Genomic DNA, 22,233 nt, shown 5'->3' on the forward strand with positions numbered 1-22,233 from the left:
ACGCCCACACACCACAACCCATGACACAAAGATACACTCCATAACAGCAAACCGTCTAGCCTCTGGAAAAATCTAGCCATTTCTGTAGTCAATGATTCCATTATATTGTGATATTTTGAAGCTAAATTCATAAAGTAAGCAATAGCAACATATCATTTCAGCATATAGAACGACTTCTTATGTCTCCTTGGTTGTATAACATGCATTTATGGTGCTTTATTTGGATAATAATAACCTGATATGATGTGTTATATGCTTTTCTTCAACAAGTCCAATCCAAGAAATCTGCTTATTTCAGCAGTGGTAGGCCCGTTTGGCTTTGATCAGTGAGACTCTTCTGTGTTCATGTTGGGTCAATAAGACATAAGATATAACTGAAGTCACAGTCAGCATACAGCATTACCAGCTTAAAAAACAGTGGTGTAAAAACACGGCTCGAGTCCGAGGACTGAAGAGGAGGTAGTTTGACAGTTAAAAAACTATACAGTGCGAAATACTATTGGCCTGTCAAGCTATTCTTAAATAGGCTACAAACGACCACACAGACCTATAATGCTTTTTGGAGGGGGAAGGTTTTAAGGCTCTGATGTTAGGCACATGTTTCCATGCAGTTCCACTGCAGGTAAGACTAGTGTGTTCTTCAGGGGTAATTAAAGTTCTCCTGCAGATGACCTGGATAGAGGGAAATGACTTCAGTTCGTTGGTATACATACAGTTTAAGTAAACTTGAGGAAGTACAATTATGAAAGATATAGTGTGTAATGTAGTAGAAAGTAATTCAAAGTAGAAACAAAGCAGAAATGTGGATTCCAAAGGAAACATGAAGGCATTATTAAGTAATTGTTTTTAATAGCATAAGAGATTCTGAGTGAATTGATTCTCTACTTCTTACTCTGCGTAAGATTATCATCACATGCTCTCGACTACACCCGCACAAGGCAATGGTACAGTAAAAGAAGACAATTTTGAGAAGTGGTAAAGGCCAAGGTGTCCCACTTCTTTCAGTGATTCCGCGTGCGCGGCCAGAGGGCGAGGGGAACAGCAAGAAACAGTTTCCACGAGACGGAACTTGCGCCCACTCCTTGAAAGCAGCCGCAAAGGCACACGCCCTGACGGGCAATCGGCAACGTCCGTGTGCGCGGACAGTGGGCAAGGGGAACCAAAGGCGGCCGTTCTGCCGCCACATCGTTGAGTACACTTCCTTTTAAGGTGAATGGGACACTGTCCCACAGTCTGTGATCACTCCACCCTCGTTATTACCAACAGACCAGCAAGAAACAGTTTCCACGAGACGGAACTTGCGCCCACTCCTTGAAAGCAGCCGCAAAGGCACACGCCCTGACGGGCAATCGGCAACGTCCGTGTGCGCGGACAGTGGGCAAGGGGAACCAAAGGCGGCCTTTCCGCAGCAACAGCGTCAATCACAACCTCTCAGGGTGATGGGAGACTGTAACACTGTCTTTGATCATTCCACCCTCTTCTATTGTTTTACCCACAGGCCAGCAAAAAACATTTACCACTCGGCGAAACGTTCTGCCAACACCTTGAAAGCAGCCGCAAAGGCACACGCCCTGACGGGCAATCGGCAACGTCCGTGTGCGCGGACAGTGGGCAAGGGGAACCAAAGGCGGCCGTTCCGCAGCAATAGCGTCAATCACAGCCTCTCAGGGTGATGGGAGACTGTAACACTGTCTTTGATCATTCCACCCTCTTCTATCGTTTTACCCAAAGGCCAGCAAAAGGCAGTTCCCACTCTGGGTAACCTGCGCCCACACATTGCAAGCAGCCGCAAAGGAACACGCCCTGAAGGGGGAATTGCATATACCTCTAGACTCTGGCGTCACGTAGTCCGAGAGGCAGCAAAAAGAAAAGAAAAGTAAGGGGAAAAAACAAAGGGCAGCAAAGACCCCACCCTGAGCCAGCCGGCCACAGTTGACCGGCATGCATCCCGGAGAATTCGGCACGGCCCTCCCACAAAGTTTTTTTTTTTTCCGACTTAAGCCTCTACCCACAGCAACACTCCACCACCCCAGGGGAAGGCCGTGTACCTCTTCTATCGTCCTGCCAACAAGCCAGCAAAAGGCTGTTCCCACTCTGGGTAACCTGCGCCCACACATTGCAAGCAGCCGCAAAGGAACACGCCCTGAAGGGGGAAGGGCATATACCTCTAGAGTCTGGCGTCACGTAGTCCGAGAGGCAGCAAAAAGAAAAGAAAAGTAAGGGGAAAAAACAAAGGGCAGCAAAGACCCCACCCTGAGCCAGCCGGCCACAGTTGACCGGCATGCATCCCGGAGAATTCGGCACGGCCCTCCCACAAAGTTTTTTGTTTTTGTGACTTAAACCTCTACCCACAGCAACACTCCACCACCCCAGGGGAAGGCCGTGTACCTCTTCTATCGTCCTGCCAACAAGCCAGCAAAAGGCTGTTCCCACTCTGGGTAACCTGCGCCCACACATTGCAAGCAGCCGCAAAGGAACACGCCCTGAAGGGGGAAGGGCATATACCTCTAGAGTCTGGCGTCACGTAGTCCGAGAGGCAGCAAAAAGAAAAGAAAAGTAAGGGGAAAAAACAAAGGGCAGCAAAGACCCCACCCTGAGCCAGCCGGCCACAGTTGGCCGGCATGCATCCCGGAGAATTCGGCACGGCCCTCCCACAAAGTTTTTTGTTTTTGCGATTTAAGCCTCTACCCACAGCAACACTCCACCACCCCAGGGGAAGGCCGTGTACCTCTTCTATCGTCCTGCCAACAAGCCAGCAAAAGGCTGTTCCCACTCTGGGTAACCTGCGCCCACACATTGCAAGCAGCCGCAAAGGAACACGCCCTGAAGGGGGAAGGGCATATACCTCTAGAGTCTGGCGTCACGTAGTCCGAGAGGCAGCAAAAAAACTGGTCTGTCTTTGATGATTCCCCCCTCCGAGTTATAAAGGCACCCTCCGCGTAAGCGGGCAGAGGGCTAGGGGACCCAAAGGCGGCCGTCCCATGACCACTGCGGCAACCACACCCGCTCTAGACAATGGGACACTGAAAGATGACAATTTAGAGAAGTTCTGTCCCAAGTCGAGGTGTATTAATTCCAGTGGATAAAGACATCCTCAAAGGTTCAGATGGACAGATAGTATACCTCTGTAAAGTGAGAGTCTGGCGTATTCCTACACCTGAAATGATTATCTGAAGTATCCACATCAAATATAACAGTGCTCTTTCTGTACAGGAGCTGCGAGGATCTGTAGAAGACCAAACAGTCATGGCTCGTGATGGTAATATTTCCCCCCCCCCCAAATAAAAAGGGAATTGAATGAAATCCGAACAGAACACAAAAAGGAAGCTATCTACCTTGGCTTTTATGGTCTAATTTTCCACAGAATATCCTTCAACCTCTACAGAGCCAGTATTACATGAGAGAAAACGTTTTGTAACTTCCGAATACAGAGATGGGCCAAAAGTATATTAAGTTCAACAGGGACAAATGAAAGATAGTACTTCTCTCCGCGATGGTTGTTCGGGAGTGGAACTGTCTCCCCCGGACTGTGTTGTAGGCCCCTTCTTTTGAAGCTTTTAAGCATAGGCTCGATGGCCATCTGTCGGGGATGCTTTGAATGATACTTCCTGCGTCTTTCTTGGGGGAGAACTCGATGGCCCATGAGTTCTATTCCAACTCTACTTTTCTATGATTCCATGATTACATGATTCGTGAAACGGCCCCTTGAGATGGATGAACCCAAAAACGTCAGTGGGGCAACGTCGAGTGATGAAAAAGAGGAGAAAGGAAGGGAAAAGAGAGAGGAAAGCATTGTAGGATAGAGGAGAGAGTTGTTGGACAGAGTCCAAAGGGGCCACCCCCCCGCCCGGACGCCCAAAAAAATTGGCCAAAGTTACTCTGAAGCAGAGTTGGTTAAAGGAGGAGAACTGTTGCTCTAGGAGCAGTCGGTCTCAAAATCCAAATCTGGGAAATTCAACACAGGAAGGTTGGCCTTCAGGAAAACAAGTTTCTCAACTGTTTGAGGGTCCAGCAAGCTGCGGTGGGGCGTGACTACATCTCCCGCTATGCTGAAGACCCTTTCGCTCTGGACGCTGGTGGGAGGACAGCTGAGGAACTGGCGGGCTACGTGCGACAGATCCGGCCACATGTGTTCGCGTGAAGCCCAATAGGACAATGGATCACAAGAAATTATCTCCGGAGGCTCCTCAAAGTACCTGTTGACCGAGCATTCGGCCGAGTCTACCTTTTGAGCAGAAGCCAGCAAAGAGGATTCTTCAGAGCAGGCAAGTATGGCCACCGTCTCTGCAAAGAAAACGTTTCCTGTTCGCGGCTGGAGATCCGTATCCCTACGGCAACCCCCTACCGGCTCCGCGGGACTTTCCGTCTCGCCACTAGCGCTAGTGCTTGGGGTGACAGGCAGTTCTGGAAGAGGGGCCGCTGTGCCCGTTTCCTCCACCCTGGCAGCAAAGACCTCCCTCACAAGGTCAACAAGTTGGGCCTTCCACATGGTAAAGTCTTTTGGGCAGACGTTGTACTTTAGCCGTGGATCACACAAGGCCGCCAGCATATGGACCTTGCTGGAAAGAAGTGGCTCTAGCCGTTTCCGTACAGCAAAGGACAACCTCCTCACCACCTCCTGGACCGGCGGTGTCAGCGGTCCAGCCAGGGAGTCAATTGTTCGACCGGCCCCAAGCCTTTCTAGGTGCCTCCTTAGCCTCAAGACCATGGGCACTGCCTGGCTCAGAAGAGCTTTTGATTCCGAAAGTGTCTCAGTGGCATGTTTGAATGGCTTTAGTACGTCTACTAGCTGGGAGATGGTGTCCCACTCTTGCTTAGTTGGAACAAGCTTGCTAACAGGCGCAACCAAAGTGAGGGAGATGCCGTGTACCGCCTTCTGCTGCTCGACCATGCGTTCGAGCATTTTTAAGGTTGAATTCCACCGAGTCGAGACGTCCTGGAGCAGCTTGTGCTGCGGGAGGCCTTCAAGGCTCTGCCTGTCTCTCAGCTGCCGGGCTGCCTTGATGCTCCGGTGGAAGTAGCCCGCGATCTTTCTACAGCGCTCGATCAGCAGGGAGATGTTTGTGTTGCTGCCCGACTGCTCTTCCTGGCTCTTTAAACCTTCCTTGACGGTATTGTGAAGCAAGTGGGCCATGCAGGACACATTCTGAAACCCGGCACTTTCAACCGCTTTGATCATATTTTTCCCTGCGTCCGTCACCATAAAGCCCCTCCTCATTTCTTCCGGCCTACACTGCATCCATTCCCCCATCATGTTTTCCAGATAGTTGCAGATGGTCTCTGCCTTGTGATCACGATCAACTACCTCCAATGCGAGGAGTGCCCAACGATGGGATGTATCCATAGTGCCTTCCTTCTCCCACCAATGTGCCGTGAGAGAGAGGTAGGAGTGGCCTCCTCCCAAGCTTGACCAAATATCAGAGGTAAAATGGATGTGTCCTCCCATGGCGCTACGCAACATCTGGATAATGCGTTCCTTACAGCCCTCGTACAAGCCGGGGATTACTTTTCTGGAAAAGGTGTGACGGGAGGGGATTTTGTAGCGGGGGCACAGTCGTTTCATAAGGCGTACAAAGCCTTCTTGTTCTACCAGGCGGAAGGGATGGTGATCTAGGGCAATCATCTCTCCCACAGTTTGGGTTATCTGCTGGGGTGTGAGCAATGTTTCCCCCGTTTTCTTTCTGGGTAATGGAATGGCCCAATCCTCCATGGTGGACTGTGTCCGCCTTCCACTATCTTCACCTGGTGAACTTTGCGTGCTAAGGCTGCCACTGGAAGGGCTTGCAGTTCCCCCTCCCAGCGAAATGGAGGGATGGTGTCGCTTCATGTGAGAGCTCAACCCCGAGGTCGCAAGATGTCTCGTGTCTCTGCCTCTGCTGATATTTGCCCCACAGTGTCTACAAACTGCCAAAGTAGAACTCTGAGAGTGGACATGGAAATGGTCCCAAATAAATGACCTTGGCCTCCCCACAGCCACTGTGGCGACGCCCTCAGAGATGGGAGTCGTGGGCACCCTTTCAGCAGCATGAGGAAGTCTACGTTTGGATGGTAGTACCTCCTCTACCTCCTCCTCACTGTCAGTAGCGGGTGGAGGGGTGGGGTTATCTATATCCTCAGTATCCACCACCTGTAGTTCCAGGACGGCAACACCAGTATGTTCCAATGATCGTCCAGTTGTCTCAGCTCCATGCGACAGCCGGCTCCGGGTGGATGCCTGTGATCTGTCTGCATTAGAACAGCCTGGTTCTTCATCAAGTCCACCCACTCCCATAGTTCGGCGTTCCAGACGTATGGGACCCACCTTAACTTTTTTGGCCCCCCACAGTGTCCTGGCCGTGGCTTGACCACTACTAGGACTTGCTCCCCCAGACCCGCGTACAGCTGAGCGCTTCATGTCAAGGGGAGTGTTTTCAGGTAACAGAAGGGATGATGGTTAGGTGTTGTGTTACTGGTGGGAAATATTTGTTGAATCTTGATTGGCAACGTGTTATATTCTGGCCAATGTACTGTTGCAAAAGCGTAGTCTATAACATTTAGTTAGTTTTATTTATTTACAAGGGGATACCTGTACTTTCCAGTTCTACAGGAAAGTATGGGATATGCAACTCTTTCCCAAAGTTGTCTTGGGAAAATCAGGAAGCGTCCCTGGCAGACACACACACAAGGCAAGGCAGAAAGGCAAGCTTTTCTGTCCCCAAAAGGAGTTGTATTTGGAAGAGGATGGGATATGCAACTCTTTTTCAAAGCGTCCCTGCAGACACACACACAAAGGCAGGCTTTTCTTTCCCCAAAAGGATTTGTATTTGGAAGAGGATGGGATATGCAACTCTTTTTCAAAGCGTCCCTGCAGACACACACACAAAGGCAGGCCTTTCTTTCCCCAAAAGGATTTGTATTTTTAAGAGGATGGGATATGCAACTCTTTTTCAAAGCGTCCCTGCAGACACACACACAAAGGCAGGCTTTTCTTTCCCCAAAAGGAGTTGTATTTGGAAGAGGATGGGATATGCAACTCTTTTTCAAAGCGTCCCTGCAGACACACACACACAAAGGCAGGCTTTTCTTTCCCCAAAAGGATTTGTATTTGGAAGAGGATGGGATATGCAACTCTTTTTCAAAGCGTCCCTGCAGACACACACACAAAGGCAGGCCTTTCTTTCCCCAAAAGGATTAGTATTTTTAAGAGGATGGGATATGCAACTCTTTTTCAAAGCGTCCCTGCAGACACACACACAAAGGCAGGCTTTTCTTTCCCCAAAAGGAGTTGTATTTGGAAGAGGATGGGATATGCAACTCTTTTTCAAAGCGTCCCTGCAGACACACACACACAAAGGCAGGCTTTTCTTTCCCCAAAAGGATTTGTATTTGGAAGAGGATGGGATATGCAACTCTTTTTCAAAGCGTCCCTGCAGACACACACACAAAGGCAGGCCTTTCTTTCCACAAAAGGATTTGTATTTTTAAGAGGATGGGATATGCAACTCTTTTTCAAAGCGTCCCTGCAGACACACACACAAAGGCAGGCCTTTCTTTCCCCAAAAGGATTTGTATTTTTAAGAGGATGGGATATGCAACTCTTTTTCAAAGCGTCCCTGCAGACACACACACAAAGGCAGGCCTTTCTTTCCCCAAAAGGATTTGTATTTGGAAGAGGATGGGATATGCAACTCTTTTTCAAAGCGTCCCTGCAGACACACACACACAAAGGCAGGCTTTTCTTTCCCCAAAAGGATTTGTATTTGGAAGAGGATGGGATATGCAACTCTTTTTCAAAGCGTCCCTGCAGACACACACACAAAGGCAGGCCTTTCTTTCCACAAAAGGATTTGTATTTTTAAGAGGATGGGATATGCAACTCTTTTTCAAAGCGTCCCTGCAGACACACACACAAAGGCAGGCCTTTCTTTCCCCAAAAGGATTTGTATTTTTAAGAGGATGGGATATGCAACTCTTTTTCAAAGCGTCCCTGCAGACACACACACAAAGGCAGGCTTTTCTTTCCCCAAAAGGATTTGTATTTGGAAGAGGATGGGATATGCAACTCTTTTTCAAATCGTCCCTGCAGACACACACACAAAGGCAGGCCTTTCTTTCCCCAAAAGGATTTGTATTTTTAAGAGGATGGGATATGCAACTCTTTTTCAAAGCGTCCCTGCAGACACACACACAAAGGCAGGCTTTTCTTTCCCCAAAAGGATTTGTATTTGGAAGAGGATGGGATATGCAACTCTTTTTCAAAGCGTCCCTGCAGACACACACACAAAGGCAGGCTTTTCTTTCCCCAAAAGGATTTGTATTTGGAAGAGGATGGGATATGCAACTCTTTTTCAAAGCGTCCCTGCAGACACACACACAAAGGCAGGCCTTTCTTTCCCCAAAAGGATTTGTATTTTTAAGAGGATGGGATATGCAACTCTTTTTCAAAGCGTCCCTGCAGACACACACACAAAGGCAGGCTTTTCTTTCCCCAAAAGGAGTTGTATTTGGAAGAGGATGGGATATGCAACTCTTTTTCAAAGCGTCCCTGCAGACACACACACACAAAGGCAGGCTTTTCTTTCCCCAAAAGGATTTGTATTTGGAAGAGGATGGGATATGCAACTCTTTTTCAAAGCGTCCCTGCAGACACACACACAAAGGCAGGCCTTTCTTTCCCCAAAAGGATTAGTATTTTTAAGAGGATGGGATATGCAACTCTTTTTCAAAGCGTCCCTGCAGACACACACACAAAGGCAGGCTTTTCTTTCCCCAAAAGGAGTTGTATTTGGAAGAGGATGGGATATGCAACTCTTTTTCAAAGCGTCCCTGCAGACACACACACACAAAGGCAGGCTTTTCTTTCCCCAAAAGGATTTGTATTTGGAAGAGGATGGGATATGCAACTCTTTTTCAAAGCGTCCCTGCAGACACACACACAAAGGCAGGCCTTTCTTTCCACAAAAGGATTTGTATTTTTAAGAGGATGGGATATGCAACTCTTTTTCAAAGCGTCCCTGCAGACACACACACAAAGGCAGGCCTTTCTTTCCCCAAAAGGATTTGTATTTTTAAGAGGATGGGATATGCAACTCTTTTTCAAAGCGTCCCTGCAGACACACACACAAAGGCAGGCCTTTCTTTCCCCAAAAGGATTTGTATTTGGAAGAGGATGGGATATGCAACTCTTTTTCAAAGCGTCCCTGCAGACACACACACACAAAGGCAGGCTTTTCTTTCCCCAAAAGGATTTGTATTTGGAAGAGGATGGGATATGCAACTCTTTTTCAAAGCGTCCCTGCAGACACACACACAAAGGCAGGCCTTTCTTTCCACAAAAGGATTTGTATTTTTAAGAGGATGGGATATGCAACTCTTTTTCAAAGCGTCCCTGCAGACACACACACAAAGGCAGGCCTTTCTTTCCCCAAAAGGATTTGTATTTTTAAGAGGATGGGATATGCAACTCTTTTTCAAAGCGTCCCTGCAGACACACACACAAAGGCAGGCCTTTCTTTCCCCAAAAGGATTTGTATTTGGAAGAGGATGGGATATGCAACTCTTTTTCAAAGCGTCCCTGCAGACACACACACACAAAGGCAGGCTTTTCTTTCCCCAAAAGGATTTGTATTTGGAAGAGGATGGGATATGCAACTCTTTTTCAAAGCGTCCCTGCAGACACACACACAAAGGCAGGCTTTTCTTTCCCCAAAAGGATTTGTATTTGGAAGAGGATGGGATATGCAACTCTTTTTCAAAGCGTCCCTGCAGACACACACACAAAGGCAGGCCTTTCTTTCCCCAAAAGGATTTGTATTTTTAAGAGGATGGGATATGCAACTCTTTTTCAAAGCGTCCCTGCAGACACACACACAAAGGCAGGCTTTTCTTTCCCCAAAAGGAGTTGTATTTGGAAGAGGATGGGATATGCAACTCTTTTTCAAAGCGTCCCTGCAGACACACACACACAAAGGCAGGCTTTTCTTTCCCCAAAAGGATTTGTATTTGGAAGAGGATGGGATATGCAACTCTTTTTCAAAGCGTCCCTGCAGACACACACACAAAGGCAGGCCTTTCTTTCCCCAAAAGGATTTGTATTTTTAAGAGGATGGGATATGCAACTCTTTTTCAAAGCGTCCCTGCAGACACACACACAAAGGCAGGCCTTTCTTTCCCCAAAAGGATTAGTATTTTTAAGAGGATGGGATATGCAACTCTTTTTCAAAGCGTCCCTGCAGACACACACACAAAGGCAGGCTTTTCTTTCCCCAAAAGGAGTTGTATTTGGAAGAGGATGGGATATGCAACTCTTTTTCTAAGCGTCCCTGCAGACACACACACACAAAGGCAGGCTTTTCTTTCCCCAAAAGGATTTGTATTTGGAAGAGGATGGGATATGCAACTCTTTTTCAAAGCGTCCCTGCAGACACACACACACAAAGGCAGGCTTTTCTTTCCCCAAAAGGATTTGTATTTGGAAGAGGATGGGATATGCAACTCTTTTTCAAAGCGTCCCTGCAGACACACACACAAAGGCAGGCCTTTCTTTCCACAAAAGGATTTGTATTTTTAAGAGGATGGGATATGCAACTCTTTTTCAAAGCGTCCCTGCAGACACACACACAAAGGCAGGCCTTTCTTTCCCCAAAAGGATTTGTATTTTTAAGAGGATGGGATATGCAACTCTTTTTCAAAGCGTCCCTGCAGACACACACACAAAGGCAGGCCTTTCTTTCCCCAAAAGGATTTGTATTTTTAAGAGGATGGGATATGCAACTCTTTTTCAAAGCGTCCCTGCAGACACACACACAAAGGCAGGCTTTTCTTTCCCCAAAAGGAGTTGTATTTGGAAGAGGATGGGATATGCAACTCTTTTTCAAAGCGTCCCTGCAGACACACACACAAAGGCAGGCTTTTCTTTCCCCAAAAGGATTTGTATTTGGAAGAGGATGGGATATGCAACTCTTTTTCAAAGCGTCCCTGCAGACACACACACAAAGGCAGGCTTTTCTTTCCCCAAAAGGATTTGTATTTGGAAGAGGATGGGATATGCAACTCTTTTTCAAAGCGTCCCTGCAGACACACACAAAGGCAGGCCTTTCTTTCCCCAAAAGGATTTGTATTTTTAAGAGGATGGGATATGCAACTCTTTTTCAAAGCGTCCCTGCAGACACACACACAAAGGCAGGCTTTTCTTTCCCCAAAAGGAGTTGTATTTGGAAGAGGATGGGATATGCAACTCTTTTTCAAAGCGTCCCTGCAGACACACACACACAAAGGCAGGCTTTTCTTTCCCCAAAAGGATTTGTATTTTTAAGAGGATGGGATATGCAACTCTTTTTCAAAGCGTCCCTGCAGACACACACACAAAGGCAGGCCTTTCTTTCCCCAAAAGGATTTGTATTTTTAAGAGGATGGGATATGCAACTCTTTTTCAAAGCGTCCCTGCAGACACACACACAAAGGCAGGCTTTTCTTTCCCCAAAAGGAGTTGTATTTGGAAGAGGATGGGATATGCAACTCTTTTTCAAAGCGTCCCTGCAGACACACACACACAAAGGCAGGCTTTTCTTTCCCCAAAAGGATTTGTATTTGGAAGAGGATGGGATATGCAACTCTTTTTCAAAGCGTCCCTGCAGACACACACACAAAGGCAGGCCTTTCTTTCCCCAAAAGGATTTGTATTTTTAAGAGGATGGGATATGCAACTCTTTTTCAAAGCGTCCCTGCAGACACACACACAAAGGCAGGCCTTTCTTTCCCCAAAAGGATTAGTATTTTTAAGAGGATGGGATATGCAACTCTTTTTCAAAGCGTCCCTGCAGACACACACACAAAGGCAGGCTTTTCTTTCCCCAAAAGGAGTTGTATTTGGAAGAGGATGGGATATGCAACTCTTTTTCAAAGCGTCCCTGCAGACACACACACAAAGGCAGGCTTTTCTTTCCCCAAAAGGATTTGTATTTGGAAGAGGATGGGATATGCAACTCTTTTTCAAAGCGTCCCAGCAGACACACACACAAAGGCAGGCTTTTCTTTCCCCAAAAGGATTTGTATTTGGAAGAGGATGGGATATGCAACTCTTTTTCAAAGCGTCCCTGCAGACACACACACAAAGGCAGGCTTTTCTTTCCCCAAAAGGATTTGTATTTGGAAGAGGATGGGATATGCAACTCTTTTTCAAAGCGTCCCTGCAGACACACACACAAAGGCAGGCTTTTCTTTCCCCAAAAGGAGTTGTATTTGGAAGAGGATGGGATATGCAACTCTTTTTCAAAGCGTCCCTGCAGACACACACACAAAGGCAGGCTTTTCTTTCCCCAAAAGGAGTTGTATTTGGAAGAGGATGGGATATGCAACTCTTTTTCAAAGCGTCCCTGCAGACACACACACAAAGGCAGGCTTTTCTTTCCCCAAAAGGATTTGTATTTGGAAGAGGATGGGATATGCAACTCTTTTTCAAAGCGTCCCTGCAGACACACACACAAAGGCAGGCCTTTCTTTCCCCAAAAGGATTTGTATTTTTAAGAGGATGGGATATGCAACTCTTTTTCAAAGCGTCCCTGCAGACACACACACAAAGGCAGGCCTTTCTTTCCCCAAAAGGATTTGTATTTTTAAGAGGATGGGATATGCAACTCTTTTTCAAAGCGTCCCTGCAGACACACACACAAAGGCAGGCTTTTCTTTCCCCAAAAGGATTTGTTTTTGGAAGAGGATGGGATATGCAACTCTTTTTCAAAGCGTCCCTGCAGACACACACACAAAGGCAGGCCTTTCTTTCCCCAAAAGGATTAGTATTTTTAAGAGGATGGGATATGAAACTCTTTTTCAAAGCGTCCCTGCAGACACACACACAAAGGCAGGCTTTTCTTTCCCCAAAAGGATTTGTATTTGGAAGAGGATGGGATATGCAACTCTTTTTCAAAGCGTCCCTGCAGACACACACACAAAGGCAGGCTTTTCTTTCCCCAAAAGGATTTGTATTTGGAAGAGGATGGGATATGCAACTCTTTTTCAAAGCGTCCCTGCAGACACACACACAAAGGCAGGCCTTTCTTTCCCCAAAAGGATTTGTATTTTTAAGAGGATGGGATATGCAACTCTTTTTCAAAGCGTCCCTGCAGACACACACACAAAGGCAGGCTTTTCTTTCCCCAAAAGGATTTGTATTTGGAAGAGGATGGGATATGCAACTCTTTTTCAAAGCGTCCCTGCAGACACACACACAAAGGCAGGCTTTTCTTTCCCCAAAAGGATTTGTATTTGGAAGAGGATGGGATATGCAACTCTTTTTCAAAGCGTCCCTGCAGACACACACACAAAGGCAGGCCTTTCTTTCCCCAAAAGGATTTGTATTTGGAAGAGGATGGGATATGCAACTCTTTTTCAAAGCGTCCCTGCAGACACACACACAAAGGCAGGCTTTTCTTTCCCCAAAAGGAGTTGTATTTGGAAGAGGATGGGATATGCAACTCTTTTTCAAAGCGTCCCTGCAGACACACACACAAAGGCAGGCTTTTCTTTCCCCAAAAGGATTTGTATTTGGAAGAGGATGGGATATGCAACTCTTTTTCAAAGCGTCCCTGCAGACACACACACAAAGGCAGGCTTTTCTTTCCCCAAAAGGAGTTGTATTTGGAAGAGGATGGGATATGCAACTCTTTTTCAAAGCGTCCCTGCAGACACACACACAAGGCAAGCCACAAAGGGAACCTTTCCCCAAAAGGAGTTGTATTTTGAAGAGGATGGGATATAAAACTCTTTTTCAAAGCGTCCCTGCAGACACACACACAAGGCAAGCCACAAAGGGAACCTTTCCCCAAAAGGAGTTGTATTTTGAAGAGGATGGGATATAAAACTCTTTTTCAAAGCGTCCCTGCAGACACACACACAAGGCAAGCCACAAAGGGAACCTTTCCCCAAAAGGAGTTGTATTTTGAACAGGAAAAACACCCACAGGACAGCCCTTTGCAAGTTTGCAACAACAAAACAAATAGAAAGACCTAAGACCCACACCACCAAACTCAGCCACAGACCACCCCACCTTTTCTCCTGTCCTGGTCTTCACACAGCCATGCTGTGACGCAGCAATGTTTCCTGCCTGCCTACACCAATGAATCTACCCTTCCACCCTCTCCCAAAGTCCCAGTGCGACTGAGCCACGAGGCGTGTGCACGCTGTTTTCATTAAGCACGTCCTACCAGCCCCTCCCCCTGGTTAAACGTGCTCTCTGATTGGCTACAAGGGGCAAACAACACACTAGATTGCCCCAGTGGACTTAAAAAAGTTTGGATGATTTGACAAAGCATTTTTTAAAAACGAAAAAAAAGGCGCCATTACGGAAAACGGCCAATCGCGGTTCGAAACCGCGATATCCAGGCGTGTGGACAGCCAAGATTCAATATTGCTTCAAAAAATCCGAAAAAAACGAATCAATAACGGTAAACGGGGAAAACGAATTATTTGAGCAAGCCTACCAGCTGGATCACTGGAACAGTACTGGTGCTTCTCTTTCAATGGCGGAGCAGGCGGAGGATAACATGGTACATGTTACAATGGCTGTGAAGGCGGAAGAAGGCTGCAACAGACTGTGAAGCCACTCTCGTTGTGTTAATCACACCACTGCTGGGACCTCAATCTGTGAAGACTGTGTGTTTACCGGCTGTGCACCGGCCTCCACAAATTAAAAAAAATCACACACAGGCGTCTTCCAAGAAATGGAGGACCATAATCCTCAAACTACGAGGGAGCGCCTAAGTAAAGCTTCCCTTTCTCTGTGGAATGACCCTCAACCACAGGTCATGAAGTTCTTGTATGATACCTATGGTAGCCAGAGTTTGGCTTAAATAACTTTTACAGTCCTTGCATTTGGTATTTCTAATGGTCATGTTATATCTGTATTGCCTTTGGGGTATTTTCTTTTGAGAAAGCTGTGGAGATTACAAAACTTTAATTTCAGTATTAATGAAAGAATTTGAATGATCATTTGTTCTGCATGTTCCAACAGGCATGGGTGGGCAGAAGCATTTGCTGGCATTCGAAGCCCACACATAAAATATATTTGCCCACATGCGTAAGTACTTTCATGTTCTTTGGCTAGTTTCCCAACAAGATTAAATTGCCAATAGAGATCAAGTAATGGAATCTTAATGGCTTTCTGTAAGAAACAATAAATTGCTGTGGTTCTTCATACAGTGTTCATTATTGCCAGTAAATGCAATTTAACAGTTTTACTTAGGCCTAGTTAGTTTTTTCCTAGTGTTTGCTTATTTGGCAGAAGTGAGCATCAGGTTCGCTCAAGTACAGTAAGTTGTGATGTGCATCTGCATGCAGTAGACACTGACCAATAAAAAATCTCCCATGTTGTTGTTGTTGCGGTTACTAGTTATTAGACTAGAAGTGATGTCTGTGTCAAATCACTAAACTTAAACCCCAAGAAGAGGGTCTGGATGTTGTTAAATTAAGTGCATGTTTTTTCCAAACAACTTATAACTATTTTTGTTGTGGGATTCAATTTCTCAAATGTTGGTTTGGGCCCATGAGAGCAGTGTTTGTGGTAACAGATGTACGATGTGAGGGGATGAGGCTGACAATGAGAATCTCAAGAACACACGAGAAATCCAAAATTATTAATTAATGTATTTTTTTCTAGAAAGACAGCCTGGATGAAATCTTTCAGAAGTAGTTTTGTCTTCTCCCCCAAATCTTGTTTTGATATGCTCAGTATTAGTCATATTAGTAGGAACTACAGTTGAAAAAGTAGGGGAAGACTTGAATGCAGCATGTCTTATGTTCTATGATAGAAACAACCCCCAAAAGTAAACTTTTGATATATATTTCTGCTTAACTACTGGTGGTGTTATAGTACACAAATGGAGCAGTGCATGTAATTCAAAACTTACTGCCTGTCTAAGATAAAACAGGGCAGGCATTTGAACAGGAGGAGGAAGACAAAATAATACTTTTTCTTCTGCCTTCAGCACCATTCAGGTAACTCATCTGTTATCATGAGAATCATTGTCCTACAGTGAGAAGGTGATAGTTTTAATACAATTTACAAGTTTTGTATTTATCAAGATTCAGGGTCTTTCTTTGTGTATTCTTCAATTTCTAGGCCAGTTATGCCAGTTTCTCTAAACATGAATATGGCCATGCCTTCTTGGTAAGTAATAAAGAAAAATTGTGAGTTTTGGGTGCTTATCGCCTTCTCTATTCTGACCATGCAGTCTCATATTCTTAAGAACTATATTTATTATACTGAAAGAAATATGAGAAGATTCGTGTTGGCTACTACTTGGGAAAATGATGGATGAAAATGGCTACTATCTGTTTCTCTGTCTTTGACAGCAGATGGCAAGAAGAAATGAAGAAAGTTTAGATTTCTACACTATTTAGCAAATATTTTAGTTAATTGTGTGATGCTTCATTGTAAGAAGGAACTGTTGAATAGCATAGCAATAAGCCAAGAAATAAAATAACTGTTTTAAAGTCATCATGTTTATAAAACTTGTGATAGTTGAATAAACTGGCTGGTGCTTTTAAAATCTGCACAAAATGCAAGAATGTATAGTAGGAGCCTTTTCAAGATATACAGCATGGCTGAAAATCTAAATTTATTGTGTTATGTCTAAAAGCGTAGGAGCCCTGCTAGATAAATAGGCAATTATAATCATGTTCCATTCAATCCTATCTCTTTTTATCTCCTCTTTTCTTCAACTACATCCACCCATCTCTTTTTATCTCCTCTTTTCTTCAACTACATCCATCCTCAGATTTTCAGTTGTCTTCATATTTACATCAAGTTTTTTCCATCACCATCTGTGCCTTCTAATCATGCACCTCCACTGCCGAACACTATTTCTGCCCCAAAAGCTTTTCCTATTATAAACATAGAGCATTTAAACCTTTAGGTCATCTTTCATGTTTTTCTGTGCCATTTTTGTTGATTTCTTCTTTTCTTAGTTATATTATTCTCCCCTCTCCATTACTTCTCCCCTCTCCATTACTTCTCCTTCTCTTACGTTCAGAGGATCATGAGAGCAGATGTACATGGGCACATGCTACTTCATACGGAAGGACAGAGGGAGAGTGCTGTTCTTTGCTCAAACTTCTCCCATCCTATGGCTTTATTTGGGTTATGCTATAGATTCATGTTTCTCCAGTTATTTCCTTTCCATAGCATAGTAAGAAGACGCATTCAACAAAATGTGTTTCCCTTATTGTGAGTTACATTTTTTTCACATATATTCTTACATCTTAAGAATTCTTGGTCTTTATTGTACTAGATTGAACTATTTGCCTTTTCTAATAAATACTGTCACTATTTGCAGACCTGAGTAATATAGCAGAGCAACTGTTTTATTTAAGGTTTGATATTATTGGACTGGCTCCAGATTCACAGGAGGACGAAGCTGGAATCAAGCAGGCATCAGAGAATGGTATATTACATATCACTGTTGTACTTAATAAAAGAAAAGTTAATTCCTTCAGAATTTAAACATGTGAGATTGATTTCTAGTTGCAGTTAGTTGTTATTGTGTAAAGTTGTCTCCAACTTGCTTTAAACCTCATGTACCAGCAAAAGTGTTTTAATCATGTGGATATGTTGGGTCATTTTTGTAATTTATATTATTAATAGAATCTCTTGACTTCTTTCCAGTGGTTTATTGAAATCTTTGTCTCTTTATGATTACTTTTGGTCAAGTTTGAGATGTAAATCTTGTTCAAAGAAATGACAAGGCAGTGGAATAAAACAGCTGATGGCCACAGTTAGTTTTTTTTGTAAAAAGCTCTAGCAGTGCATGAAGGAATATCCAGTGTAATACTACAGTGGAGAAGCTGGAAGTGTTGCAAGATTTAGGGACTATGTCTTGGCCTAAAAACATCACTTTCCTGAAAAGAGAAGGCAGCATATCCTTCATACTTTAAAGGCGATGGCTAATAGAGAATGTGTATAATTGTGATTCCAGCTGTGGTTAAAGATTACCAAAGTACTTGAATGAAGGAGTAAGGGATATATTTATTTATTTATTCATTCATTCTTCGAACTTATATGCCGCCACTCCCCTAGGGCTTGGAGCGGTTTCCAAAACAGACTAAAATCTAAAACAATTTAAAAACAGCAATAACCGAAATCAAAAGCCTGCCGAAACAGGTGTGTCTTACACACCCTGCGGAATGCTGATATGTCCTGCAAAGCACGAACTTCAGGTGGCAGAGTGTTCCAGAGAGATGGCGCCACTGCTGTAAAGTCTCTGCGTCTAGTTGCTGTTAGGCGCAAGATCTTAAAACTAGGAACTTCCAATAGGTCTTGGTCCTCAGAACGGAGGGATCTCTGGGGTTGGTTGCTATCATGCATAGTACCCACCACTTGGTTTGAGAATCTAGGGAGCGGAGAATCTGTGTGAACCAGTTCTACTTTTTAGTACTACTAGTCTTTTACATGATAGTAATTTGTATTTTTTTATATTTGTTAACAACTAGATGTTTTTTTGCAGTGAAAGCACTTATAGAGCAAGAAGTAAGAAATGGAATACCTTCAAACAGAATAATATTGGGAGGATTTTCTCAGGTAAAACTATGTTCTCCTCTGCCCCACTGAACCCTATTTTTATGGAATGCAGACTATGTTTGCAATGTTACAAGTCTGTTGTTACTAGTTTGTAACGTGAAATTAATAGGGTTTTCTGCACTTTGCACTTTCTATGAATTTTCTGCCTAAAGGAATTTAAATTTATTTCTCTTTCCCTAAAGCTCAAAAGTATACATTTTATACAGAAAATACTTAAAATAGGTGCCGGCTCCCAATGAACTTGGCACATTACTGTCTAAAATATTTTTTTCATAACTTCTGTCAGCTTGCCAAAGGAAAATTGCACAATGATTGGAACAACTATTGAGAACAACTTTTTATGTCTTGATCAATCTTCTCTGGCATATGACTGCTATAGAGAATTAAGCAATTCTTTGTGATCTAAAATATCAGCAAGATCTAGTGAAGTGAAGACCTAGTAAGTTAAGATTTTGATGTAGGAATTGGGTGCTTGCAAACTCGGTCTTACTGAGATTCCATAGAATATACATCAAAAAGGGCTGCGCATTTTCTTAATAAAAATAGTTTTTCAGTGTTTGTAGGAAGTATGTCATGTAGTAGTCCCTTCACGCATCCCCATTGTAGTATGATTAACAGTCCTATACAGAATATAACATTCTGCAAAAAGGTGGAAAGAATAGTTTACACGGATTCTTTGCATGTTTCAAAATCCTTGGAGCAGGGTTCATTAGGAAACATTTCATAATAGGGTGGAAAGTGACTCAGATAAAGTAGTAATTGATGTACGTAATGCATTAAAAGAGCATATATTTTGAGGATGATAGATGTAAATACCGTATTTACTCAGATCTAATGTTCACCATTTTTGGCTAAATGACCTTGCCAAAATTGGGGTACGCATTAGATTCACACCATACAGTAATCTTAGTGCTGAGCCAAAGCAAAAGGAAGGTATTTTAGAAGCTGCACCTGGAACTCCTTTTTGAGGGACATCATCTCTAATTAAATGGCCATGTTTCAACGCTATGAAATCCTGGGATATGTAGTTTGGTGAAGCACCAGCATTCTTTGGCAGAGAAGGCTCAAATCTTTGTCAAACTATAGCCCTCAGGTTTCAATAGCATTGAACCAAGGCAATTAAAGTGGATTCATTCTACAGCATAGATGCATCCCAAGATTTTCTTTTCCATTGCTGGAAGCTTTGGTGTTCTAACACAATTGTTTATAATGAATTCTAAGCAGGTGGCAACAATAATGCACACCTTTTTTTGGCCAAATTACAAAGAGTGCACTTTTTTCCATTGCACATTACATTTGGCAGCAAATCCTTTTTTTTGTTTCCGGGTTTTGAAAGTTGAGTTGCGTAATAGATTCGATGGTGCATTAGACTCCAGTAAATATGGATACATTAAAATTTATGTGTGCTGTTAATTTGACTTCCTTTTGTGATGACCAATTAAAGGTGCACAAATACAGTTTGGGTCAGAAACATAGTTGAAATTACAGCATTTTGAAATGATACGTTACAGTACTGTTGGTCATTGTGTGATTTAAGACTTTATATTTGGTTTCATTAGGGAGGAGCTTTATCATTGTACACAGCCCTCACAACGCATCAGCAGTTAGGAGGTATTGTAGCACTCAGCTGTTGGCTTCCGCTGCGGACTTCTTTTCCACAGGTGATATACTGTTTTCCTTGAATTCATAATAACAGAGATCACTATTAAAGTACAGTATATTTAGCTTTTCTTCATATTGCTATATTCAAAAAGCATAACAGGTAAGCAAATTTCTCCCAATGTTACCCTGACAGTCACGTAAAGATCATTTATGTCCGAGCCTCTTTTTGTGGCCATATTCCTAACCTAAATCCAGAGTTCTATGATTTTAAGCAAGATATTAGAATGCCAAGTGAATGTTATTATGCTCTAAATATCCATTTAGAGTATAATAAAACCCACTTGATACCCTAATATCTTGCATAAATCTGGACTCATACTATTAACCTAAATATATATTCAGGGTATAGTAACAGCCATGCTGGAACAGGCTTTTCTAACCCAAACTTTCTGTTAATACAATCAGTTGTTTGTAGAGGCCCACCATCAGGACATTGGAGCAGTTGCACCTGTTGCTTACATTTCTGAGCAACTGATACACAAGAATATACTTCCTAGAATAGTGATATAGTCCTGACTATATTGAAAGTCTCATCTTTATATTTATTTCCATCTTAGACAAAAAGTAATCTTTGTTTTTGCATTTGAGAATGTTAAATACTACTTGTATCACTTCCATGAAAACCTTTTACAATTGACGTAATTTTTAAAATGTCATTAATTTTGAAACTTGTAATATTTGTTTTCATTCAATTGAGTGAAATATGACAGGAGCTGATAAAAACGTTGATGAAATTGTTTTACACTTAAATAGCTGAGGTTTATTTGCTTAAGGGAAATTCCAAGTTGTTATTACTGTTTTAATAGATTTGGAAATTCTGAAAGAGTATCTCCCTTGATTCCAAATCTGTTCCCCTAGCAGTGTTTGAACCTAGGTAGCATATTTTGATAGGATTTTTTCTGTCCCTCTCCCCACTCCTAAATCATGATTAAACCCAAACTGTACAGGTACTTTTGACTGAAAACTGAGTTTTGGATCAAACATTTTCAAAACTGACGAGTTTGTGGGAAGGCTAGGGAGTACAGAGGTTTTCATGGTAGCCACAAGCCATATGATCTCCATGTTGGTATAGTGGTGAAGTGCTAGACCAGGAACATTTGTGTTTTAATTCTCACCAGCCACTGAGTTGATTAAGTGACACTGAAAATCCAGTACGAGTCAGCCTAAGCAAAGAGGTTGATTTGTGCATGAAAGGGGCAATGGAATGAACTCGATTGCTCAAAACAAAACTGAAATAAAAGTACTGTATAATAGTAATTAACTGAATGACATATCTTTCATTTATTATTCTATTTTTTTTAAATTTTTTTCATAGGGCCCCATCAACTGTGTCAACAAGGACATTTCCATTCTTCAGTGTCACGGTGACCGTGACCCTTTAGTTCCATTAATGTTTGGTTCTGTCACTTCTGAGACGTTAAAAACTATGATAAATCCTGGCAATGTAACTTTCAAGACATATTCAGGCATGATGCATAGCTCATGTATTGAGGTAAGGACTGTTTTACAAGGGAAAAGTTGAATCTTTTAATTAGATGGAGTAGAAACTCATTAGAATGATGTTTCAGCATGGGGACTCTATGGCCCTCTAGCACCATAGTAGCTGCAGCTGATGGGAATTGTGGGCCAAAACTTTTGGAAAGTGAAAGATTCCCCACCCCTCCTTTAAAATGTTGTTTATCTGTTGCTGTTCAGTTCCTCCAATACATTGCAAGAAAACTTCTCCAAACTATTTATTCTTCTTTGTCATGGAAACTGTGGCACTTAAGTAAATCTGTGCTTACTCTTATCAGTGCATCATGTTGAGTTTAATAAAGAAAACAGGCAAATCAGATCTTAAAATTCCAAAAATGATTTATTTTTAAGTTAATGTCCCTGACAAGATTTCAATATAATATATACTCAGAGACTACAGAAAAAAATACCACAGAAGTTATTTAAACTACTATTTTCAACATTGTTTAGTTTCTTCTTTACTATTCATGTTTTAGGGTCTTATTTTTTCCAAATATCTTTCATTA

General features: G+C 43.2%; 1 protein-coding gene across 1 annotated transcript in view; it reads left to right on the forward strand.

Annotated features, from left to right (window-relative positions):
* lypla1 (lysophospholipase 1) overlaps nucleotides 1–22,233 on the forward strand; it is a 36,931-nt gene that overhangs the window by 11,845 nt on the left and 2,853 nt on the right. The window contains exons 3-8 of the mRNA XM_003224305.4: nucleotides 14,987–15,052; nucleotides 16,094–16,141; nucleotides 17,347–17,417; nucleotides 18,477–18,550; nucleotides 20,110–20,211; nucleotides 21,528–21,704. Of these exons, the coding sequence (XP_003224353.1) occupies nucleotides 14,987–15,052; nucleotides 16,094–16,141; nucleotides 17,347–17,417; nucleotides 18,477–18,550; nucleotides 20,110–20,211; nucleotides 21,528–21,704 (538 nt within the window). The remainder of the gene's footprint in view (nucleotides 1–14,986; nucleotides 15,053–16,093; nucleotides 16,142–17,346; nucleotides 17,418–18,476; nucleotides 18,551–20,109; nucleotides 20,212–21,527; nucleotides 21,705–22,233) is intronic.

The sequence above is a fragment of the Anolis carolinensis genome, chromosome 4 (genome assembly GCF_035594765.1).
Source record: "Anolis carolinensis isolate JA03-04 chromosome 4, rAnoCar3.1.pri, whole genome shotgun sequence".
NCBI lineage: Eukaryota > Metazoa > Chordata > Lepidosauria > Squamata > Dactyloidae > Anolis > Anolis carolinensis.